Below are 26,477 nucleotides of genomic sequence, written 5' to 3'. Positions count from 1 at the left end.
GTCAGTGTTTGGTTTTATAGCACAAATAGACCAGAGACATTATGACATCACGCATTGTTTCAATGTGCAGTTTCTTAAGGGAGCTTGGTGGCTCTCGTCTGAACGTGTCTCCCATAAGAAAGTGCACATGTAAACAAAGTTATTACGTCCCAGGCCTATTACATCAGCCAGCTTTCTAGTTAGTTTTGTATGATTTTTGTCATTTCCAGGTCCCCCTTTTCAACAAGAAGGATGACATTTTTGTGACCCTGTGCGAGTACGACGTACCCTTGGTGCGGGCCACGTGGTTCCTCAAGATGACCGCCGCCCACTCGGCCGCCATGTCTGAGACCAAGATGAAGAAGCGAGCACCGAACGACCCCTCACAAGGTCATTTAAAACAAAATTGTTTACAGAATCAACCTTTTGACTCTGTTCGTACACAGAACAGGACACTGTTAAAGCTATAGTCCATCATTTGCAGCCATCCGAAAAGTAACTGGCGTAATTATTGTTGAAAAACAAACTTAGTTGAAAGATAGTAAGGGAACTAAACTCCCTGTGAAATTATTCTTTCTGGGAAGCTTTCATTTTGAAGTAATCAACGAAAGAAGGCATTTCCAACGGTGATTCTTAAGAAGCACCGTAGGAAAATTTAAATTAGTAGTTCGTTTTGTTATTCAGCGCAGCGCGCGCAAGTATTGGAACGACGCACACGCGCGTGCGGTTGTTATAATTTGTCGGATCAGTGCGCGACGTCGCGTATAGCTGCAATTCAAAACATGATTCAGTAACTTTTGATTTGAAATTGAGATCTTAGAATGCTGTTTTTCTCGGAATGTACAGCTGAAGCTTAGCTGAAACTTTATCAGGTTAGTTGCTTAGTATCCTTTATTAGATTTTGAACTCTTTTGTTGCTTCAAACGAACAAAATACACAAATTACAAATGATGGACTATAGCTTTAAGCCTGTTCATGAGAAGAAGAACATGTCATTACTATTGGTACTGTAGTTGGGTAATAAATAGTCAAAAGACTGCCCAACTTTGTAACTTTCTCTGTGACACATGGACTTAACCCTAACTCCCTAGGATTTTTGCTAGGATGCAACCTCAGTCCTGCAAAATCCTCCAACTGCCTCCATGAAAAATTGCATGCAGCCTCAATCCTCCAAAATCTTCCTGTATTTCTTGAATGTGGTGCTTGGAGGGGTGACCACTGCCTCATCCTGCAAAATCCTCCAGCAATCATTGTCAGTATGTCGAGGCAGAGCCTGTGACATCCCGGAGCACTGTGGAGGATTTCAGTACAACATAGGCCTAAATTTATGGCTCAAGACCTTGACACAGTGCATCGTCCAAAATCAGCCGCACATTTTTGCCAAGTAGCCTCAATCCTATAAAATTCTCCGTTTTGCAAAGAGGATTTTGGAGGATTTGGGAAGGTTAGGGTTAATGTCATTGCAAACCTTAGCCTATTTGTGTACTGTGCATGTAACAATGTACACATGCACTTTTGGATATTTTGCTGTTGTAAATTTTTGTTTCTTTGGTGATTCGTTGTTGTGTAAGTACCGGTACAGTAAGTAGTAGGACAATGAGCAACCCTTTCTCCAAAATGTTTTCAATAAGCAAATTTTAGGTTCACTTTTTGAACAGAAATCCCCTGAACTGAACAGTGTCTCTCCTGAAATGACATCACAGTAACAGTGCCCTCAGTTGTATGGAAGAGCATGGGACAATATAACTTGTCTAAAGAAGTGTACTTTTTCATACATTCATACATTTCATGTATTCATACATTTAAGAGGAGTAGAAAGTTGCACAAATTATGTTCCTAAGAACAATTCATCTCATGAACCCTTTAACCATTTAACCCTCCAATGCAAACATACAACCTGTGCCAGGTTGTTCTTTAAATCAAAATCAATCAAGTTAGTTTTTTTTAGTTAAGAGCTCCCAGCCTACATAAAGTAGGATTAACTGGCTGTGACTGTTAACGTTTACTCCATACAGCAACACTTAGATTGTAGGTGATTAATAAGCCAGCTGTGCCTACCATTTGTCCTGTTTTTGTCTGTTGACTGAATTTGACTTGTCACAGTGCTTGCTCCTTAATATGATCTGACTGTTGGTGACTAGTCTGTCTAAAAAGCATGGCAGGAAAAAGGATATATTTTTTTGACCGTCTGTGACAGATCAAACAAGGGTTGAAGAGTGAAAGGAAATGATTGGGAGAGTCAATTTTTTCCCCCCTTGTACGGTGTGTGTCCTAGACTGGTGCCAAATGCTGACCAAGTTCTTGCGGGACCAACTGACCAAGATCATCGAGTACCATCACACCTTAGCCGCCACCCAGTCCGCCGCCATGTCTTGCCTGGGGTCTCTGTCGGCCCCCTCTAGTCTGCCCTCGGAGATAGAGCACGCCTTCAATTTGTGGCAGTACAGTTGCCGACTGACCAGGTACCTGTATCAGGTGAGTGACTGCAAAGCGTTGGTGAAATTTAGAAAAGTACCAGCAGCTGATTTCACGAATCTTAACCAGTTCACGCCGGGATTTATTTTGACAAGAACGGACTGAGGCGTGGGATTGCTTTTCACTCGACCTCAAGCCAAGCGGGTTGAAGCCATCACCCTCGGTCAGCACACTTATATTTCCGGCCTCGCTCGCTGCCTGGTCGCTGACAGATATTTCAGGCCTCGCTCCCTGCGTGTTTATCTGTCATCCGTTCCGAATACTGCAATTTATCGCGTAAGTTGTGCAGCATTTCTCTTTGCGCAACATTTTAGTTATGACAACTTCACGAAAGATTCATAGTGCGTAAGTCTGCGACTTATGCAACAAATTAGGGTATAACTTGCACAAAATAATTAGATGGCATAAGTTGTGGCGTAGCGACTAAAAATAGCCTCTTACCAGCAAATCGTGATTGTCCTGGAGCGTATTATTGTGCAATTTATCAAGGTGGATACAAGACACTCACAGCTGTGTGTTTAACCCTAACTCCCTAGGCATTTTTGCTGGGATTTAACCTCAATCCTGCAAAATTCTCCAACTGCCTCCATGTTAAAATTGCATACAGCCTCAATCCTGCAAAATGCTTCAGAAAATCACTGTCAATATCATGAGGCATAGCCAGTGACATTCTGAAGCAGTGCGGAGGATTTAAGTATAATCTAGACGTAAATTTATGCATGGCTGAGCATAAACAACACAAGGTCCGGGTTAAGACCTTGACACAGTGCGTCTTCCAAAATCAGCCACACAATTTTGCCATTATAGCCTCAATCCTGCGAAATCCTCCATTCTGCAAAGAAGATTTTAGAGGATTTGGGAAGGTTAGGGTTAATACATTTTCCACTTGCAGTCCTTCATTTTTAAGGAGCGCGATCGCGCAGGCGCTCCTACTGCGCTCCTCGACTGTCTCGAAGGAGCGCTAAAAATAGCGCTCCTCAGAAATCCAAAAGAGGGCTCGTCAAACACGGGAAGTTTAAAAATAAGAAGTGATAAAAACGCAAAGGATTTTAAGTCTTAAGCTACACGTATTTTTCGTTGGTATAATGCCCAAACTCACGTTAATATGCCGCTGGACATCGCTAAAAATGAACGAACACCGAGCTCGTACTTACTGTATAAGATCGTGTGTGTACAGCGGTTGTATACTGTGCGTGCACAATCTGCATATCGCGTAGAGCTGCATGAAAACACGTGGGCCCGTACGTGCAAGTGCAGCAATGACTGGTTCCCGCTGCGCCGCGCACTAAGTCCCAATGAAGGCATGATGAAAATGCGGTAACCAGTCAATGTAATAGTCCTGCGCGGTGCAATGCACTGCCTGCCGTACAGTGTTTTGCGTGCAGGCTGGACGGAATAGACGTCGTAAAAATGCCAAGAAAACAACGATTGAGAAGGACGATCTTTGCAAGCTTATTCACAAAACTTGATCTCTCTTGTCTGTGTATGTATTTCCCGTGTTCATGAATTTATTTTGAGGAAGTTTTACTGGTATGTGAAGTGAAACGATGCAGCGTGTTTCACCGAAATCCTATACCGTAAAACGAGTCTCATTGCCGGCCCACCACACACAGTGCATCACAAACAAGTTTGTGTCATTTTGAGGCAAGTTTGTGTCATTTTGAGGCCCTTTTTGTGAAGCTTTCGTAGAGCAATTGAAATAAGTTCAGGCTTAAAATTTCCTATAATTTTAACGAATCTGAAAGCAATTTTTCAGTTGCTTTATGTGCCGTTTATTAACTCTCCATTTTCCAAGTATAATCAAGTGATGAACCAACTGACACCTGTATTAAAAAATGAAAGCCTGAGCAGTAGTCAAACCTTTTATTAATCTCCATTTAGTTAGTTTTTTTAAATAAATTTTACCTTGTCTTACAGTTACAAAAACGAAAAAAGTAATGCAACTTGAGCATATGTTATTATGCAAAAACTAATAATAATGCAGCCCCTTGAATAAATCCTTATATTCAAAATAAAATAAAAACAATGGTAACCCGTCGTTTTACCGCTGTTTATCCGTAGATTTTAAGGAGAGCGATTTGCTCTCCTCGAATATTTGAGGAGAGCGATTTATAGCTCTCCTGGATTTTCTTTAAATGAAGGACTGCACTTGTATGTTGTATTCCAACCAAAGAAACCTCTTTTTTCCCTCTTTCGGACATCTTCAGCCCTCTGAAAAAAATTTGTTTTGGTTTTGGCACAAGCAGCTAGATCTGCTTTGCCAGCAGACTGGCTCCGGGTCCCTACATTATCAAACTGATTGTGGGGCGGGAACCAGCCTATCCTGTGAGAATGGAATTATTGTCTGGTAGCCAATAATTTGTAACGTAAAAATTCAAACACTAAACATGGCCAACTTTTTTTCGGTCAATGTCTCATTCAAACGTGAATAACTCTTGTGTTGCTAGAACAATATAGGTCTCGTTAAAATGACGTCATTTCCTACAGACCATCCACGTGCATCGGCATTTTGAGCATTAACTTGCATAACACGCATCGGCTGCGTCGCATATTGAACACATTTCAAGCAACAAGCACGCGTGTTTGGACCATTTTCGACACTGTGCAATGCGTGCTTGATTGCGTAAAATACATAGTTGCAGTTCTCCTATAGAGATGGCCATCATTGAGCAAGCCCTTTAGCAGTTCAGAAAAGGAACCTATTTTTCGGGATAAAAGTAAAAAATAACACGAGGAATGCAAGTTTAAGCACAATTATTGGTCACTTTTCAGGAAGGGATGCTGGAATGCCACGAGTTTCTGTCTTGGCTGGTGGAAATCACTGAGAAGGTGAAGCCGCACGACGACAACACGTTCAGAATGGTGCTGCCGTTCAATCTACAGGTAATGCTCATGTTTTGGATTTGTTCGTTTATTTTGGACTTGCTGTTGATTACTTTTTGATACATGAACAACCCAGCCATTTTAAAGACAAAGGAACATTGGTCATACAGATTTGTGATGTAAAAAACCTTGTTCAAAGGGAAGAACATATTTGATGCTATCAAACTAAAAAAAAAATTAGTCGTTTGTCGACACTGGTCAATTTTTTTTTATTACAGATTTGAAAAGAGCACAATCTCAGCATTACTGCTGTGAAAACTGCATGCTGGTACCATCTTTAGTTCAAAAAGTCGGAACACCGAGAAATGTGATGAAATGATGTGATGAAGTGGCCCTATTTTGGCCTGAATCTCCAAATAAAATTTCCCGACAAACGACTCATTTAGTTTGATCGCATCACATTGATACTAAGTACCTTGTGAAATTATCCACCTGAAATGGTGTTGTTCAGAAGAAAACAATAATTGAAGGTAATTTCAAAAAATATGCCTGCGGTCACCCTTTTTTGAAAAAAAAAACCCTTGTTGTTTAGTACACTCTAACCAGCTGAATGAGAAACATGTCCCAAGAGCTGATTTTGAGATTGTACACGACAGTGCCAGGCATGCAACTTTTCCTCAGATCAGCTGAATTCCTTGTTTTTTTACTTCAGACTTTTGCCATTTAAAATTGAAAAACACTGTACAAATTGGAATTTCCTTGTTTTTTGTTAATTCCAAGTTGCATGCCTGAGTGTCATTAAACAAAAAATGAAACGGTAACTTTTGAATCGGAAGTGCTATCAACAAAGATCACTTAATACAGGACCAGCAAAAGGTTTAATTTTTTTCCCTTTGGTGTTCAGTTTTTGATGGAGTTCCTACGGAGTCAGATGTTGTCTCGTCGCCTGGCCTACATGTGCGTCCGTCGTCTGACGGCAATCATCAACGATGCTGCATGCGCCACCAACCCACCCACACCATCACCACACATGGTGACGTCACCCACAAGGTAGGAGCTGTTGAAGATAATAATGGGCTCTTGTATCTATGCGCATTTCAGTACCAGATGGTTTCTCAATTGGATCAAAGCCATCTAGGGGATGAACAGTGAGAGATGAATGTCATTTCACGGGTCACTTCACCCCAGCCCTCCCAGACACTTCAATAGCCACCGGATTGAGGAATCTTCACAATCGATAGTAAAATATATACAGTAAACTCCGGCTAAACCGACAGCGTACAACTCGTCAAATCGCTCAAGTCGGCCGTTTGAAAAAGTCCCGATTGTCTGTAATGCATTTCCATTGAATTTTTTATTTCTAAATCGGCTTTTATAAGTCACCATTTCGCTCAAGTCATCGTGTTACTCTCGGTCCCCTTTCCATAAAAAGTATTACAAATTCCTTTGTGTATAAGTCGACATTCAAAACATCGACTTCCTGTACTGCGGTTGGCAAGAAGTGTCGAGTGAAAAGTGGTTTGGCACGGCCCGTGATCGCTGCATGCATCCGTGTCGAAAAAGGGTGTCCTACTGCGTACATTGCATGTGCATCGTGAGCATATCAATACCAGTACCCCCTCTCGTCTGTACGCATGCGCTCTGTCCATTTTGGGGGTCGTCTTATTGAATGACTAGTGCTGCAGTCAATGCATGCATGGTATATACCGGACCACGCACGCATTTAATTTGTTACTGTGCACATACATAATACATGTATTACTATTTTGTACACGTGGTCTCCACTATCCCAAACGTATATATTCAATATCCCAAACATGATGATACAATTCGAGGATTAATTTGCTGGATTCAACTCGAGCATTAAGGAGATAATCCAGGGTAAATCGAAGCCAATTAGTGCATTGAATCATGTGTGCAAACAGACCATTCATGTAAGTCGGCAAAATGACGATTTACAGCAGATGTCGGCATTCGCATAAGTCGTCGCAAATTCTCGGGTCCCGAGAGTGCCGACTTAGCCGGGGTTTACTGTATATTCCCTTTCTATTTGCAAGTTCCAAAAAGGAAGATTTTACCTCTCTTTTAATTTAATATGGCTGATTCGTGAATAAAGTCTATTGAGCTGTTTTGAGTGGTCGCAAAGCATTATCTACCGTTCATGTATCAGAGTCCATAGTGGGAACTTGGACAAGGATTCAAACTCTACATTTTTTGCCCCCCCCCCCCAAAATAGTGTAACCATGCCGACAAACCAGCCCACCCCCCAGCAACCACTGGCGGCCATCTTTGCCGAGTACACCTCCTGCCCGCAGCACCGGCCCATCATCGTAGGGCTGAGTATCATCCTGCAGCACATCACGCTGCTCTGTCCTAGCGCCCTCGTGTGGATCAACATCGGCGAGGGCAAGAGCATTAACGTCCCCGGCTCCCCGCTGGATATCCTGCCCTGCGCGCCCAGTAGCTTGCCCCTGCCTGGCCAGCCATCCATACAGAACCACCATGTAAGTGGAACCAGTGCTATTGTTTTTCTTTTTAAAGGTACAGTCCGTCATTTGTATTTGGTGCATTATGTTCGTTTGAAGCAACAAAAGTGCTCAAAATCTAAAGAAGGATGCTGAACAGTTAACCTGATGAAGTTTTCAGCTCAGTTTCAGCTACATATTTTGAGAAGAACAACATTCTAGGATCTCGATCTCAAATCAAAAGTTGCTGAATCATGTTTTGAATTGGGCCTGAATTCTGCGTCCGAGACACGTTCTCACTGAGTCGGTTGCAGCTATACGCGATGTTGCGCACTGATCCGACAAATTATAGCAAACCGCCCGCGCGTGTGCGTCGTGCCAATGCTTGCGCGTGCTTCGCTGAATAATAAAAGGAACTACTAATCAAAAGTTGCTGAAACATGTTTTGAATTGGGCCTGAATTCTGCGTCCGAGACACGTTCTCACTGAGCCGGTTGCAGCTATACGCGATGTTGCGCACTGATCCGACAAATTATAGCAAACCGCACGCGCGTGTGCGTCGTGCCAATGCTTGCGCGTGCTTCGCTGAATAACAAAACGAATACTCATTTAAATTTTCCTACTGTGTGTCTTAAGACGCACTGTTGGAAAGGCCTTCTTTTGTTGATTACTTCAAAATGACAGCTTGCCAGAAAGAATAATTTCACAGGGAGTTTAGTCCCCTTACTATCTTTCAACCAAGTATGTTTTTCAACAATAACTACGCCAGTTATGTTTCGGATGGCTGCAAATGATGGACTCTGGCTTTAACCCTAATTCCCCAGGCCATTTTGCTAGGATGTAGCCTTAATCCTGCAAAATTCTCCAATTGGACTCGTGGATGAATAGCCTCAGTCCTTCAAATTCCTCAATTATTTCTTGAGTATGGTCCGTGTAGGGGTGGCCACTTTCTTAATCCTGCAAAATCCTACGGCAGTGACTGTCAATATGTTGAGGCTTGGCCAGTGACATCCTGGAGCAGTGCGGAGGATTTCAAGCATAATGCAGCCTATATTTATGCATAGCTGAGCAAAAACAACACAAGGTCCGGCCCAAGACCTTGACAAAGTGCATCCTACGAAATCAGTAACGCACTTTTGCCATGTACCCTCAATCTTTCAAATTCCTCCACTTTGGCAAAGAGGATTTTGAAGGATTCAGGGGGGTTAGGGTTAAAGATTTACAATTGTCCGTACTTTTCCGGACAAATAAGGGCACTGATGCTGTGATGTCATTTCAGGAAGATACTGTTCAGTTGAGGGGTTTTCTATTCAAATAGTGAATCCAAAATTTGCTCGTTGAAAACATTTTGTGGGAAAAGTTTGCTCATTGGTTTTACTGTCATGTACTGAAACAACAGTGAATCACCGAAGAAAACAAATTTACATTGTATGACAGCAAAATATCCAAGATTCTGGCAACTTTTGATGCTGAAATAACTGTAACGTTGAAAATGCGCCCCCGACTTTCGAGTTAATATCCTTATTGCTACCGCAGGCCCAGCTAGCTGCAGCTTACCCGATAGCACGCCCTTATCGATCAAATAGGACTGGTCATGTGACCGCACATTTGAAAATCCCGAGCGTGGTGCCATGCATCGCGCGATCGCTAGACTAAACTAGACATCAACAAATGACACGAAATAAAGATTTGCTACACGAACTTACACAATTTGAGTGTTTTATTGTTATTTTTCCATAGAGCAGACACCTTTAGGTAAGCAAAAACATAAAATCTGAGCAAAATGATGATCTGTGATTGAAAAAATACATCATTAAAATCAATTGAAATAGGGAAAGTGAGCCAAATAACCAGCCACTTTATAGCCAGGCATAGTGAGTTATGGTGGACCATGGAAGCCATTCATGTACATACATATGTACATAATCATAGAAATCTAATAGGGGAAAGAAGTTGCAACCTGACGCTACTTCAGCAGTCGTGCACAAAGTCTATGGAGAGTAAGACAATTTTCTAAGTATTTCCTAACAAAATTGGAAATGTTACTCAGTCCCAGATTCGTGTCTTATCATCATTTTTGCGATGACTGTTCTTCATTGAGATGATATATGAAGAAAAAAACAGCGTCAGGTTGCAACATTCTTTCCCCAATAGGATCTTTGCTTAACTCAAAATTCTGGTGTCTTGATTTGTTTTTATCTATTCCTTTGAGATTTGACTGATCAAACTCTTACTGTATATCTGTTGACACCATGAGAGTGCCCCTTTAAGCTTATTCTTTGTATCTATGTAGATTCGGGCCTCAATCCGTAACGCCGAGCACCAGATCAAAATGAGAAGTCGAGCCGCTGAGGTGAGGTGGTCGTCAGACAAGTGTCAAGAATCAACCACAGGTACCTAGCAATATGATCTCCTTGGCTTCAGTCAATACAGCCTAAGCATGCTCAGGTGTGGAGTATAATTACTGATCTCTATGTTTAAAAATCTGGATAGCTCAATGGCCATTGCGCGCTGTACACATATTTGAAGCTACGCACTGGTTCCCAATCTCTCAATTCGAATATCATACGGAAACCAGTATAGTCACTCTCATCATACATTTATAATAAAAGTTTTATTATATTAAACAATTTTTTTATCTCAACATAATACAATGTGAAAAATGTTTAAAGGGAATATACAACATTTGCAAACATCGAAAAACAAAACCACCAAATTATTATGAAATACCTTACTGGACTGTTTGTGAATGACAGTCTAAAGCATCCTGTAAAATCGTGGCACCTGGTGTGCTGACATTTTCAATAAAAGTGGTACTTTTGTATCAATTTCCAACGCTGGTCGGCTGATCAGCGTTGTAAAATACTGGCTTTTTCCAATGCTGCCCTCAGTTTTCCACATTTAGCTAGTCCGCATTTTGTTTGCAATCTATTACACACCTGTGAACGGGTACAAGCCAGCTAGACTGGTTCCCTGACCTTACAATTCCCTGACGTCTATAAATGGCTCTGTTTCATCTTAAGTGGGGTCAGGGAACCAGAATACAGGAAAATGATTGTTTTTCCTGGTTTTTCCAGCTACAAACACAGAACTTCAAACAAGTCTGTGTTCCAATATTTGCTATAAAATACTAACCCCCCAAATCCATCCATTTCTGAAAATTACAGCAAAACTAAATGTTGTATATTACCTTCAAGTCACAAGTATATTTTTTCTGTTAAAAAAACAAATACATTTAGTAAGAAAGTAAAGATTGCGGTTAAATTATGATAGATTTGTTTACAATTCTATTGTAACGGGAGTAGTAATATGGCGGACGGTGACTTTACTTCTAACAACCAATAGGCTATCCAGATTTTTTTATAGAGATCAGTGAGTATAAGTAGGATTAGTTTTAGAATTTTTTTAATACACGTAAGTGGTGTTTTGGTTCCCAAACTCTGGATTCGATTTATTGTACACAACCAACAGTGTGCGTAATTTTAATTGTGGTTGGCTACAAATTTTGATCAACGTCCTTCAGATTTTGGAAGCATTTCTTTGTTATTCAAGAAAATGTAGCTAAGGTTGTAGACAAACTTATACATTTATAAAGCGATGAGATGTCTGGTTTTACATATTTGAATTGAAAAAATGTTAAATATTCATATTTTAAACAGTACAAAATAGATTTACTGATTAACAGATCCTTCTGCCAATACCTTTTCACAAAATGAAATTAAAATATGTCCACGGTTTCTCTGTGAAAGAGAGATTCCCTGCCTGTATTTTGCTGTAAATTTTGCGTTTCCATGGTGACTTTGCATACTCCAGACTCCAAGATGGCCGCCCTTTGTTACCATGGCAACAACCCTGATATGTCAATGTATAACCTGGGAGGTAAATATATATATATATGCAAGCTGTGGCTGCAACATCCTTTGTGGTTTTACAAGTTTTTCTTAAAAATATCCAAAGTTGATTGGTTCTAGTTTGTATACCTAACGTTTACACCTGTTTGGTTTTTTTTATCAGTTTTCAGTGTTTATGTTTGTTTTGTCGATATTTTTCAGACAGATTCCCCATTGGCCATCGAAAACTATTCCAGAAATATGCACTTTCAATTTTTAATTTTTTTTCTTTTTCACTTGCAAGGTTGATAATTCCGAAGTTAAAGCTTCAAATTTAAGTCATGTTGTTGGACATTCCTAACCGGAGATACAGACGTTCTAAGTTTATAGCGAAAAAAAGCGTACGGTCAAAAGTTCAACAACCTGAAACTCACAAACCACACAATTTAGGTTTAGGAGTTTCTGATATCATATGACCAAACAATTTTAGCAACCTTAAAGAAAAATCCATGAGAATGCCCCCCAGAGGTTGACACAGAATGACCCTTGAGTTAAATCCTTATACATGTTTGTGTTAACCAGTTCGCGTCGGAGGACGTGATAACGCGCACTGGCTGTTTTTATACACAGGCACGGCTGATGGGTTAAGACATCAACATTGCCTCGACTTGCCTCCGGGTGAAGTCTAAACACGCTAATCCCTCGTGCCTTTTGTACACACACACAAAGTCTGTGAAGACTGTGTAGTCGAACCGCGTGTTGATCTTGAATTGGCCGTTGTGCACGGCCTATTGTTGTACAATGTACGCTCCAGTGCACACCCCGGAATATTGAAACATATGAGGTTTCAGCAAGAATGCGTGTACAAATACTGTTGAAATGACTCTTGTGAATCAGTATTTGTGGCGTTTGGCTGTGTATCAGAAGTTGGCTGGAAAATTTGGCCTTTGCGAAAATCGAAATTTTCGGCAAAAATAATCCTGGCGCGAAGTGGTTAAACCAACAAGACTTGATAACTCTGGGACATTTTTGTCAGAGGGAATTTGCGTCAGTGGTAAATTTCAGGTTTTGCCCTTCGCCGACATTTGTACAGGTATAAACCTTGTATACTGAGTGGTGTCCGAGGGCTTGCGAGAAGAAAATTCACAAGTTTACTCGGGTGGGACTCGAACCTACGACCTCCTGCTTCCTAGTGCAGAGGTCTTACCACTCGACCACCGAGTTTACCACGGTCAGCTGGCCAGTTTAAGTACTGGTAGCAGTGGGCAGAACCTTGGACGGCACGCATATCGCGATTGATTATTACGATTAAACTCATTCTTCAAATTGTCCATCTTGATAATTTCCTTATTCCTGTTGACTAAAACAATCTACTTTTGTAGGTGGCTGGCAGAATAGTCAATTTAGAGGTGGTTGTTTGCACTTTTTTTGTGATGTGGTGTGTTTTTTTTCTTTTTGAACTGGAACTCCAATCCATTTTCAAATACTGTAACCTCTTTTTTTAAATTTGGGTGACAAGTAGTGATTGAATTTATCCAGCTTTCTGGCTGATTTAAGCATGGCACAAATGGGAAAGTGAGGTGAAGTTGATATCAAGAAATGTGATGGACCTATTTTTCACATTTGTTTCTTAATTAAACAAGACCTATGCATACTAAAACAGGCTTGACTTTTTAGATGTATAATGTTTAAAAATGAATGCCTTTTCCTGCAAACAAAATGAACTTCAGAACCTTTATTTTTTTTATGCACTGCCGTAGAAATTTATACAATTCGGGCAATTCAGAATGCGGTGCGCCACCAAGAGTTTGCAATGGAGAGTCCATTTTTCAAGTTTACGGTCGACAAAACACGGCCCATTTGAATGAGTGTCAGTAGACAACTTGAGCTAATTTGTTATAGTTTGGGCATTGCGTTCTGCCGCCTTACCAAAAACACCATATTGATAAAAAGAAAAGAAAAGGGTAAACAGCTACTCAAATCATACGCTTACAAAACTACTGACAGGAAAAACTAACAATTTCAACTGTGTCGCGCTGTGAATTTGTCGACCATCTCCCACAATGCACTGGGAATAATGAACTCTCCGTGGCAAACTCTTGGTGGCGCACTGCATCGTGAATCAGCTGAATTAGTCATTACTGCACAGAAATAAAGAAATTACATAACTTTTTCAAAATACTCATAGTCATATGCAGATGTGTGGACTGTGAATACCATATAGGGATTACATATTTTGAATAAAAGCACGTAACTTTGTCATTAACGTTTGTAAATCATTGTGTTAAGATTTGTTCATCGGTTCATTATAATTCATTCGTTGTTTTCATTGTTGTGGTTCTTTACTAACCATTGAGGTGATCACATTGAGGAACATTAATGACTTGACAATAACTATTTTCCTAATTATTTATTAATCCATTTTTTTATGAAGTATTTCACTTTTTTAAAAGTTTCATATTCAGGTTTGGTTTCGCAAAAGTCCGTTACCTACAAAGGGTCTCGCTTGCTTTTGTCACAAAGTCAATAGATTTTGATCATTTTTGGATGTCGCATTCATTTGTGTCCATGTTTACACATTGTGGGAAGTCAAAACTTAGTTATACAAAAGTACATTTATTTTTTTAGAAGTTGTTTAGCGACTAGTATCAAACCTATCAAGTTATACAAGTCATCAAAACGAATATGCAAAAAAAAAAAAAAAAGAAGGAAGGACCAAATTTCATGGCCCTGCTGACCATTAGTGGAACATCCCCGCTTACTGCAAAAAATTATGTGCTTACGATAAGCTTATTTCCGGGTTAGCGAGGAATTTTTGGCTCATGCGCATGTGTCCATAACTAAGGATTCTGTGTTTACAGGGTTAGCACAGAATTTGGAAAGATGTTGCATCCTGACGCCCCTTTTTTTCATCATACATGTTCATGTACTGTATATCATTTCAGTGAAGGTCAGACATTGCAAAAATGTTGAACAGACATAAATCTAGTACTGAGAAACATTTCCAATTTTGTTAGGAAATACTTAAACAATGTTCCTGACTCTCCATAGACTTTGTACGCAACCACTGAAGTGGCGTCTGGATACTACAGTACACTTTCTTTTCTTTTTTTTTTTGCTAGCACTGTTAGCACAGAACAGTGATCGTAAGCGCGGAATTCTGTGGTTAGCAGAGCCGTGAAATTGGGCCTCAGTGGTAAAAGCAAGCTTGCACACTTTCTGTAGTTAACAGACTTCTGCTGCTACTAAAAAAACCTTTCATCGGGTCAAACCTAGCGCCTGTTTCTTTTCTTTGAAGGTCATACAATCAGTCGTGTGCTTCATGTGCTGGAGTTGCTAGACAGACACTGCTTCGACCGATGCGACTCCACCAATTGCCTGGACTCCCTGTACAATAAAATCTTCAACAGCCCTCCCAACAAAGACGGAGCCGATGTAAGTCCATACCTCAGAGCTATATTAAATTACTAGAGTGCTAACTCCCCATTCTTGCGCGCAGAGACGCTTTGAAGCCGTCCTGGGCACAGACATTTTGAATTCATGTGCGTGTTTGAAGAACATAATGAAATTAGATGGATTGAATTTTGAAAGTGTACTCTACATGCAACGCGCAAATAGAACATACGCAAACAACTTAAGCGCGTCATTGACGGTTAAAAAAAACGTGACAGCAAAAAGCATCTGCAGTGAATACGCGCACGTGTTGCGCTGTTTGCGTAGAGCAAAATGACACGCTCATTTGCTGATCGTGCATTTCGGTTTTGGGCGTATTGGCTTCGATAACGCACCGCAATGGAGTACAAACGCAGATATGCGAATAGCCATACAAAAGCCGTACAAAATTTCTAGTTCTCCATAGGTTTGTGTACAAACATGGATGCGCCCAGCAGGCATCTCTTTGTACATTGAGTTAGCGCTCTAGTAATATAATATTTCATTTTTTTTTTTCATTTCAGAAACAATATAGCTCTATGGTCCATACCAAACTACAGTATGTCCCCCAAATAACGTCTGTCTAAATATTTTTGAAATAACAACTAAACCGCTAAGTAAATTTTGAATATTATAAATTGTGCAGATACTCCTAATCCTTGGCCTCATCCCCTATGAGTTTTATTCAATTTCCCTCACGCATCATTGCACAGTGGTCAATTGATCGCAACCACATTTTTGGACACTGTGACCAAGTTCCTTGCCTAGTTCAATCTCTGTGCTTTGTCATGTAAGCTGTGTAAAATCCGTCATGTTGTGAATGAAGGGCTGTGGTTGGGATTGGAATCATTTGCCCTTGAGCATTAAAACTGAGGTCTTGCCATGATGTAAGTACCGTTGATATCAGAGTTTTCAATAATCGATACATCGGAATCCAATATCGAGAATATTCGACATATCGATTATCCCATGTAAAAGTTAAAGACCGTAAAGATGACACTTTGATTTAAAAAAAAATAATTTAAGTCCCAATTTGCCACGGCTTTCTCTGGAGCATATTGCTCAAACTTTATAACAAATCTCAGCACTGAGAGTTTGTCCAGAACGGGCGGTTTCTATTGAGGTTTTACATGGGGGGACTGTGAATTCTAGCGAACCCAGAGCCCAAAGCATCGCCGCTTGACATTTTGCAATGTTTTTATTTTGAGTCACAAGCACAAGTTGCCGCCAACTTTTATTTCATTATACAGCAAACGTTAAACACATTGTAAAAGCACAAACGGGAGATTTATTTTGACGATAATCTGATGCATTTTTGATATATTCGATATCATTCCTCAACATTGGAAATTTCAATATTTCGATATTAAAACTTTGCTATCGGCGATATCGATATCAAAATAACATTGAATAATCGCGTAATATCGATGTAACCCCGACCTCAATTAGGTCTCAATTAGATACTTGAAATTGGTTCCTGCTTGATGAAGGTGAACCACGGGTTACATCGATATAACAATGGTGCTTTAATACCATGATGACAGATAGCCAGGCAAATGATTCCAATCTCCTACCGCAGCTCTTTTTCACAACATGAAAGATTTTACACAGCTTACATAACAAGTAAGGTTTTGATGGATCAAAGTTGGGTACTCTTAGTGATTATGACTGGGTATTTGTGTCTCTTTCACTAGTTGCCGATGAGTGACGATCCCATTATCTTGCTGCTGTGTGAATGGGCAGTCTGCTCAGAGCGTAACGGTGAACACCGAGCCCTGGTTGTGGCCCAGCTCCTGGAGAAACGTGTCGTTGACTTGGAAAGCGAGGTGAGGATTTTGACAGGGTCAAAACACCAGTTCACGTCGGATGACGCGCATACACGCAAAGGTTTGCGGTATTCGGAACAGATGACGGATAAACACGCAACGAGCGAGTCCAGAAATATCAGTCTGCGACCCGCTCCCAGCGAGCGAGGCCGGAAATATCAGGGTGTGCTACCCGCAGATGACGGCTTGAACTCGTCTGGCATCGAGGTTTGCGACAATCCCGCGCCCGGGTCCGGTCACGTCAAAATAATCCCGGCGCGAACTGGTTAAAAGTCTTTCTGAAGCTGCCGATCTTACAGCTCTGAATGTTATACAACCGGGGTCTTCAACAAATTTGATTTTTATTTTGTTTAAAACTGGTCGCGAGACGCTGCAGTCCGGCCATGCCATGTTGGTGCAGTATGCGCTGTGTGTGCCTACCACAACTGCGTGCAGTGGAAAGCCATGGAAGTGGCCTTAACCAGTTCGCGTTGGAGGACGTGATAACAGGCATTGGCTGTTTGTACACGCAGGCACGGCTCGCCTCCGGGTGACATCTAAACACGCTAATCCTTCATGCCTTTTGTACACACACACAAAGTCTGTGAAGTCTGTGGAGTCGAACCGTGTGTTGATCCTGTATTGGCTGTTGTGCACAACCTATTGTTGTACTATTTACACTCCAGTGTACACCCCGGAGAGAATATCAGAAATTGGCTGGAAAATTTTGCCTTTTGCGAAAATCTAAATTTTTCGGCAAAAATACTCCCGGGCGAAGTGGTTAACATGGAGTAAAATTTTTGAACAAAGGATTGTTTAAATTGTCAATTTTTCGACTTTTCTTGAAGTTTTTAACCAATAGATATTAACGAATGGGATTCTGGCTCGGGCCATTATCGGTGACCAGGCCCCTAACTGGTTTAAAGCAGACATTTAATATTGCTCTGCCACACTATCCGGTTCGTTAATGTGACGTCATTTCAACTTAACCATGCGTACTTCACACGGTGTAGCATAGCACGAATGGAACCAGAACTTTACGCAACTTGAGTGTTTAGCCAGTGGGCGCTTGTAATCAGTGGTGCGTGCGCGTGTACGACGAAGTCAGTTACGAACCGGATTATACCCTTATTATTATTCAAGCATTTTGAATATTCATTTGACTTCCTCAGAAGGCAGAGCCAGACTTGTTGGACCGGAAGGAATCACTCATGACAGTTTTCCTCATACCGGGATCCATGCCGATGTTCCGGGGCCATGAAACCTATTATTATTCATGCATCTTGAATATTAATTTGATGTCCTCAGAAGGCAGAGGCAGACTTGTTGGACCGGAAGGAATCACTCATGACGGTTTCCCTCACACCGGTATCCATGCCCATGTTCCGGGGCCATGAAACCTATTATTATTCATGCATCTTGAATATTCATTTGACTTCCTCAGAAGGCAGAGGCAGACTTGTTGGAGGAGAAGGAATCTCTCTCAACGGTTTCCCTCATGCCGGGATCTATGCCCATGTTCCGGGGCCATTCGCTCTTTTCACGCTCTGCCATTGGGCATGCACAGCCTCGATCTGGTAACTTTACACAACAAAAAAAGCCGGTTCAGTGATCTGAACCCCGACATGGGAATCACTGAGCCGGCTTTATTTACTGTGTAAAGTTGCCAGATCGAGGCTCTGCATGCTCATGGCGGAAGTGTGAAAAGAGCGAATAAAGCCTATTATTATTCATGCTTCTTGAATATTCATTCGACCCCCTTAGAATGCAGGGGCAGACTTGTTGGAGGAGAAGGAATCCCTCGCCACGTTTCCTCATGCCGGAATCCATGCCCATGTTCCGGGGCCATGTAACCTATTATCATTCATGCATCTTGAATATTCATTTGATGTCCTCAGAAGGCAGAGGCATACTTGTTGGAAAAGAAGGAATCCAGTTTCTCTCATGCCGGGATCCATGCCCATGTTCCGGGCCATAAAGCTTATTATTATTCATGTATTTTGAATATTCATTTGACCCCCTCAGAAGGCAGAGGTAGACTTGTTGGAGGAGAAGGAAGCCCTCCACGGTTTCCCTCATGCCGGGATGCATGCCCATGTTCCGGGGCCACAATGCCTATTAATATTCATACATTTGAATATTCATTTAACTTCCTCAGAAGGCAGAGGCAGACTTGTTTGAGGAGAAGGAATCTCTCTCGACGGTTTCCCTCATGCCGGGATCCATGCCCATTTTCCTAGGCCATAAAGCCTATAATTTATTCATACTTTTTGAATATTCATTTGACTTTCTCAGAAGGCAGAGGCAGACTTGTTGAAGGAGAAAGAATCCCTCTCAACAGTTTCCCTCATGCGGGGATCCATGCCCATGTTCCGGGGCCATGAAACCTATTACTATTCATGCATCTTGAATATTAATTTGACGTCCTCAGAAGGCAGAGGCAGACTTGTTGGACGAGAAGGAATCTCAACAGTTTCCCTCATGCTGGGATCCATGCCCATGTTCCGGGGCCATGAAACCTATTATTATTCATGCATCTTGAATATTCATTTGACGTCCTCAGAAGCCAGAGGCAGACTTGTTGGAGGAGAAGAAATCTCTTTCCATGGTTTCCCTCATGCCAGGATCCATGCCCATGTTCCGGGGCCATAAAGCCTATAATTATTCATGCATCTTGAATATTCATTTGACTTTCTCAGAAGGCAGAGGCAGACTTGTTGAAGGAGAAAGAATCCCTCTCGACAGTTTCCCTCATGTGGGGACCCATGCCTATGTTCCGGGGCCATGAAACGTATTATGACTCATGCATCTTGAATATTCATTTGACTTCCTCAGAAGGCAGAGGCAGACTTGTTGGAGGAGAAGGAATCTCTCTCCACGGTTTCCCTCATGCCGGGATCCATGCCCATGCTCCAGGGCCTTCTCACGCACTTCCTGGACACCCAGGCACCAATCTATGTTGGTAAGTAGTCTTCAGCATGGGCCATTTTTTTAATGAAGTATCTCGCGGCTACAGATTTGATTTTTGCTAAAGTCTTATTATGTTGCCTAGCCATAGCCATGGACAATGGCAGTTACAGATGCACTAATTAGCAACGTTTATATGTACCTAAACTTAAAGGGAAAATACAACATTTGCAAACATCAAAAAATAAAACTACCAAATCATTTTGAAATACCTTGCTGGACTGTTAGTGAATGACAGTGTAAAGCATCCTGTAAAATCATGGCACCTGGTATACTGTCATTTTCAAGAAAAGTGGTATTTTTGTATCAATTTCCAACGTTGGTCGGCTTTTTTCCAAATACTGGCCCCATTTGACCATCGCACTTGTTTGCAATCGATTACACACCTATGAACGGGTACAAGCCAGCTAGACTGGTTCCCTGACCTTTCAATTCCCCAATGTATGTAAACTGCTCTGTTTCTTCTGATATGGAGTCAGGGAACCAGACTACAGGAAAATGATTGTTTTTCTTGGTTTTTATAGCATTTTCGAACCCAAAACCTCAAAAAAGTCAGTGTAACTATATTTGCTATATATTTCCAACCCCCCAATTCCATCCATTTCTGAAAATTACAGCAAAAGCAAATGATGTATGTTCCCTTTAAACTCCCTGTCAAATTGTTTTATTTCTAGCGTGCTGTCATTTTGAAGAAAACAGTCATTTTGAAGAAAACATTTTCAAAGATGCATCTAGTGACGCATTTTGTTAACTGCTGTTAGTAGCTGGTTTGAAGTTAGGCGAATCCATGAATGGGTGCGCGCTCAAGCATCGACACGACGCACACGCGCACGCGGTCGCTATTATTCGTCAGTTCAGTGCGTGACATCCCGTAGCTGCAATAAGCTGAATGAGAATGTTTCCCGGACGCTGATTTCGGGCGCAAATCAAAACATGACTCGACAACTTTTGAATTAAAACGGAGATCCTAGAATATTGTTTTCTCAGAATATACATCGTTCACGCAGCTAAAACTTATTTCTACATGTGCACATCAAAAAGGGAGTACTTGGAAAGTTGAGAATAATCCATTTGAAATGTTGCCATTTTAAAAATGGGAATAGAAATGTACCGAGATGGGCCTTTATCAGGTAAAAATGCATGCCTGCTTTGGCACAGAAATGTTTACGTTACATACCTAGTGTGGACATTCCTTTGTTTTCGTGCATGCAGGTAAGAAAAACCCGTGAAAAAAACTCATTTTACTCACACTGTGAAAACTCTTTCAACCCAACTTTGTTTACTATGATTCCCTTGTGTGTTCCTCTTCATTTTGCAACAGATTAACCTAACCCAAAAATGCCCCTAAACCTGTTCTTCAGAGAGGGAGAAACCTTGTGTGGACGTGGGCAAGTCCACACAACGTATCTGAAACCTGGATTATGTGGACATCTTTTGTTCGGAAGTCCACACAGTGAATATAATGCTTGTATACTGAATCAGGGGCAGCCATTCCAGCTTGGGACACTTCTTTGAACACTTGTTTGAAAACGGAGCATTCTGAAAGGTGCAGAAATTAGACTCTCCTGAGTGTAGATTACATGTTGTAATCAATTTACACACCGATAATTAAAGCTATAGTCCATCATTTGCAGCCATCCGAAAAGTAACTGGCGTAATTACTGTTGAAAAACAAACTTGGTTGAAAGATAGTAAGGGGACTAAACTCCCTGTGAAATTATTCTTTCTGGGAAGCTGTCATTTTGAAGTAATCAACGAAAGAAGGCATTTCCAACGGTGATTCTTAAGAAGCACCGTAGGAAAATTTAAATTAGTAGTTCGTTTTGTTATTCAGCGAAGCGTGCACAAGGTTTGGAACGACGCACACGTGTGCGCGGTTGTTATAATTCGTCGGATCAGTGCGCTACGCGACGTCGCGTATAGCTGCAATTCAAAACAATTCAAAACATGATTCAGTAACTTTTGATTTGAAATTGAGATCTTAGAATGCTGTATTTCTCGGAATGTACAGCTGAAGCTTAGCTGAAACTTCATCAGGTTAGTTGCTCAGTATCCTTCATTAGATTTTGAACTCTTTTGTTGCTTCAAACGAACAAAATGCACAAATTACAAATGATGGACTGTAGCTTTAACCTAGGAAAGGTCTATGAAAGTTTCCGAATTGGTCAACTTTGTTGTTTCCTTCAGACGAGCATGGCCCGATTGACGACAGACGAGCCTTCGCCAGTCTGGTCCTTCTCTTCAGCGAGCTGATCCGCTGCGACGTCTTCTCCCACGATTCTTACATGTGCACCTTGATCTCCCGAGGCGACCTGACGACGAGCCCTCCGCCCCCGGCAAACAGCGAGCCCCCGCCCTCCAGCGAGAGAATGGAGGTGGATCCTGAGAAGAGAACACCGTCTGAGATCAAGGAAGAGGTAGCAGAAAGAATTTGACATTGTAACTCTTTGTATTACCATTGGCAAAATCAGCCGACAAAACGTTTACTCTTTCGTTCCAAACTTGGCTCTGCCTAGTGCCAAAATAATTTTTCTTTCATGCAGAAATCACAAGAGCGTGGTAAATTTACTGGTCGGTCGCTGTTCGCTTGGTATGATCCCGGTACTATGGGCCTTCGCACCCCGTACTGGGCCACCCATTCTTGTTCAGTAGTTGTGGGGACATACACTCGTCTGTACGAGGTATTGGTGGGATTGAAAACGCTGTGGGGACAGCAGAAAGTCCCCATAACTCGGTCCTAATTTGCCTAACAATAAAAAACTTTCCCTCATGCCGGGATCCATGCCTATGTTCCGGGGCCATGAAACGTATTATGACTCATGCATCTTGAATATTCATTTGACTTCCTCAGAAGCCAGAGGCAGACTTGTTGGAAGAGAAGGAATCCAGTTTCTCTCATGCCGGGATCCATGCCCATGTTCCGGGGCCATAAAGCCTATAATTTATTCATACATTTTGAATATTCATTTGACTCCCTCAGAAGGCAGAGGCAGACTGCACACTCTTGCTGCAGTATCAAAGTCACTCAAGTAGATAACTTTAATGGCTTGTGGCCAGCCATCTTCCAGAGTCGAACAAAGGATTCTAAGCAGATTCACAAGTATTATGTGAACAATAGACACATAAGCCCTGTCCGCACTGGACTTTTTTTGGTCAAACTAACCAAGACTATGGGTACTTTTCCCATTTTAAGTCCAGTGCGGACAGCCTAGGACGTTTTCCTCTCGGTTACTTTTCCTGAGTCCAGCGGTTACTTTTACTGGCCAACTGCTGCCCAGGAAAACTTCCCACGCGCCCAGGAAAACTGACCAGGTCACTTTTCCCGAGACGATAAGTCCAGTGCGGACAATGCGAGTCGGTAAAAGCGGCTCAGGAAAGCGTACATCCGGCCCGAGCGCCCTGTTATGCACACAGAGACCGCACGAACCTGCACGTGCAGTGGCCGAACATTTTGTAGAGACGGACAAATACATACACAGAGAAGAGAGATCTCGTTCTGAGAATTAATTTGCGGAAATTCTCTTTCTCCACCGATGTATGTTATTTTCTACGATCCAAATTCGTCCTGATACGCTACTGTAGTCATGCACGGAACATCATGGTCCGGTACCGTACGAAGGCCGTAGTCACTGGTTCCTGGTCCACATCATAGCTTCGATTCTGTAAGCATGCGATGGGAACCAACGAATACTGATGGCACTGCTGCCGCACGGAACATCGTACAGCGGCATGGCTTCGACGACGTGCATCACAAATGCGTCAGAATTATAGGCCTTTTCGTCAAGATTTAGCGTGTCAAGATGAAATAATATCGTGTAAACGATTATGTTGTGCATGCAAATGGCGTGTGTAATATTACTGTGCGTATCGGTGGCTGAAAATGTGATCGGCAATTTGTTTTCTGTGTACGGTGAGTCATTACACTGACACTGTGACAGCTCGGTTACTTCTCCCACGCGGTCTGGGTAAATTTTCCCGTGTCGAAAGTCCAAGTGCGGACAGCGGTCACATTTGACCATTTCTCATTTTACCATCGTCTCGGTAAAACCGTCCAAAAAAAAGTCCAGTGCGGACACGGCTTAAGGCACTTTGTTCACCAGTGGAGGATTAAGCAGATTAAAGACCTACCTACCCTAAACGGATGTTGGGCCTAAATAAAATATACTTATCCATATATACCAGCTTACAGTGTTATTTCTTTAACCATAAACAACTTGTTTTTCAGCCAAAGGACATGGATGACATTGAAATCAAACAAGAGCCCGAGGATAAAGAAGACTACGACGACTCCGATGAAGATGTAAAACCCGGCGCCCTCCAGAAGAAGGAATCCGTCTCCTTCCAGGAGAAATTCCTGGAGGCCATCCAGTCCAACAAGCTTACCACGGAGCCAGACTTCTTCGAGGACGAGAAAGAAGACAGGAAGAAGGTCTTCCGCGAGGGGGCATCCCCCTCCCCGTATCTCCCCAAGCCCAACCGGCACCTCATGTACGCCACCCACTTCCCCATCCCCCAGGACGAGATGTCGGCCCACGAGTGCAACCAGCGGCTGGTGCTCCTCTACGGCTTTGGGAAGGCCCGGGACGAGGCGCGGCACGCCACGAGGCGAATCCAGAAAGAGACGCTTCGTGCCTTGGGCAGCAAGAAGGAGACCCCGGGCAAAGCCAAGCATATCAAATCGGAAGGCCAGCCCGTCAGCTTCGAGCATGTCCTAGAGCGGTACCGGACGCTGTCCTTCTTTGACCAGCACATGGTGACGGCGGCCTGCGCCTCCCACGTCCTGGAGCAGGTCCAGAGCTGTACTCGAGGCTCCCTGGACAACCTCCCCTCTGTGGAGCAGATCACCCTGGTCTTTGAGCTGATGGAGAACGCCTTGAACATCCATGCACTCTTGGACTTCTCAGTCCAGCTTCTGAACTACATGAGCATCGTTGAGGTAACACTGACGCAGAAATCCTCCCCGCTGGCTGGGAATTACACCCCTAATCTCTGCTTGTCCATCGTGGCAGTGCTGCGGAGATACCAGGCCTGTTTGCTGGTGTCACAGGAACAAACAGCCACTGTCTTTGAGCTGTAAGTACATTTGACATATATCCTGCTGAATCCAATGAAAATCCACGGATCATATTCAATATCGTATTTTGCCCTTCACCAACGTATTTGATAAACTCTGTATACTCAGTGTTGTACAAAGGACAAGGAGAAAAAAATCTACAAGCTCACTTGGGTGGGAGTTGAGCCCATGACCTCCCTGCTTACTAGTGCAGATGTCTAACCACTTGACCACCGACCTTGCCAGGGTCGGATGGCCTGGTTGTTCTGATAAAGCAGAGGTTATGGCAACCAAAGCATTTTTTCTCGCAAGCCCTTGTACAACACTGAGTGTATAATGCTTGACAAAGGGTACAAGCAAATTTTGAATTAAAACATCTTTCTGATGCAAATTCCATCCTATAAACAGATCAGCACCCAATTTCATCAAACTCTTCGTAACTTACGATGCATCGCAGTGCTGCGACGCATCGTATCTCTACGATTTGTCGCAGCTGCGACGCGTCCTGCGATCCATTTCACTAAACACGTCGTAAGTGCGACGCGTCGTAGGTGTAATTATAGCCCGACTTTGTGACTGTTTTATGTCTTTAGTCAGCGAACAGTAAATAGTCGTCTGATATTCAACAAAGAGTCGTCAGCTCGTCTCAGCTTGAAGTTTGTAAAACGTAAACAAAATGGCGGCCGTGTGATGCAATTTTGAAGGAAAACAAGCTCTCAGTGGACTGTAGAGCTACTTCAACTGCAATAGAGCTATTTCAACTGCAATATTCCAGTGTAATTCATAATTATTCAGTGACTTTTCTATATACAATTTTACACACATTGCCTCGGTATTATAATGTCGTTTTTGTAATGTTTATGGCATGAAACTGGCTTAAAAGGGACTCTTCTTATTTTGCGATGACCACTATAAACGTCTTAACTTGCGACGTGTTTTAAGCCGTTGTCGAGGAACTTACGACGCGTTCAACACATCGCAACTTTCGTGAAATGGAAGATACGACGCGTCGCCAGTTGCGACGTGTTACACGTCGTAACTCGAGTTGTGACGCGTCGCAGCGCTTCGTGAAATCGGGTGCAGGTCTTGTTGATCCCGCCAGTAAAACAAAAAGAAGGAAATTTACAATGGTTGAGTGCATTGTAAAAATGGTAAAACAACTTAACTTATCTCGAGTCATTGGGTCTTCATGACGTAAGGAGTGCCTTTTCAGAGTCTGTTTTGTAACACAACAAAGAAGCAAGCCCAAAATCTGGATATAATGTTTCTAAATGAACGGCAAAACCCTAACCACTTCAACCCTTCAAAATCCAAGTGCATGTTTGGTTGGAATCTGTTGGAGTGAGTACTGCACTACTAAACTGATCATGATTACATGGGGTCTGGCATACCACCACAATCAAAAGTTCACCAGTTTGGGTGTTGAGTTTACCATATGGTGTTGGAATTTGTAAGAGTGAGAAAGGTTCCTAGTAAAGCACTCAAGGGGGTTAGGGTCAAAGTACAGGGTGAGTCCAAAAAAGCGGAACCCAAACCCCCAAAAAATGTATTTCATATTTAATAAAATATGTAGCACCAAAAAGAAAAATGACTGGAAAGCCAATTTCAAAAGCTACTTTTAGATAAAAAAGTTACTGAAATTGCTCAA

General features: G+C 42.1%; 1 protein-coding gene across 4 annotated transcripts in view; it reads left to right on the top strand.

The window, feature by feature from the left end:
- The window catches only part of LOC119723913 (mediator of RNA polymerase II transcription subunit 12-like protein), a 110,057-nt gene that overhangs the window by 7,042 nt on the left and 76,538 nt on the right, over positions 1 to 26,477 (top strand). For 3 of the 4 annotated variants that reach the window (XM_038194817.1, XM_038194818.1, XM_038194816.1), the window contains exons 6-17: positions 210 to 369; positions 2,255 to 2,454; positions 5,227 to 5,337; positions 6,182 to 6,327; positions 7,514 to 7,781; positions 10,036 to 10,135; positions 11,556 to 11,621; positions 14,871 to 15,007; positions 16,699 to 16,830; positions 19,645 to 19,771; positions 21,964 to 22,193; positions 24,002 to 24,849. In XM_038194817.1, coding sequence (XP_038050745.1) covers positions 210 to 369; positions 2,255 to 2,454; positions 5,227 to 5,337; positions 6,182 to 6,327; positions 7,514 to 7,781; positions 10,036 to 10,135; positions 11,556 to 11,621; positions 14,871 to 15,007; positions 16,699 to 16,830; positions 19,645 to 19,771; positions 21,964 to 22,193; positions 24,002 to 24,849 — 2,525 coding nt within the window. The remainder of the gene's footprint in view (positions 1 to 209; positions 370 to 2,254; positions 2,455 to 5,226; positions 5,338 to 6,181; positions 6,328 to 7,513; positions 7,782 to 10,035; positions 10,136 to 11,555; positions 11,622 to 14,870; positions 15,008 to 16,698; positions 16,831 to 19,644; positions 19,772 to 21,963; positions 22,194 to 24,001; positions 24,850 to 26,477) is intronic. The other variant, XM_038194819.1, reaches the window with a different exon arrangement.

The sequence above is a fragment of the Patiria miniata genome, unplaced genomic scaffold (genome assembly GCF_015706575.1).
Source record: "Patiria miniata isolate m_02_andy unplaced genomic scaffold, ASM1570657v1 HiC_scaffold_17, whole genome shotgun sequence".
Lineage (NCBI taxonomy): Eukaryota > Metazoa > Echinodermata > Asteroidea > Valvatida > Asterinidae > Patiria > Patiria miniata.
Note: the sequence above shows the minus strand (reverse complement) of the source record. Positions and strands in the feature narration are given on the sequence as shown.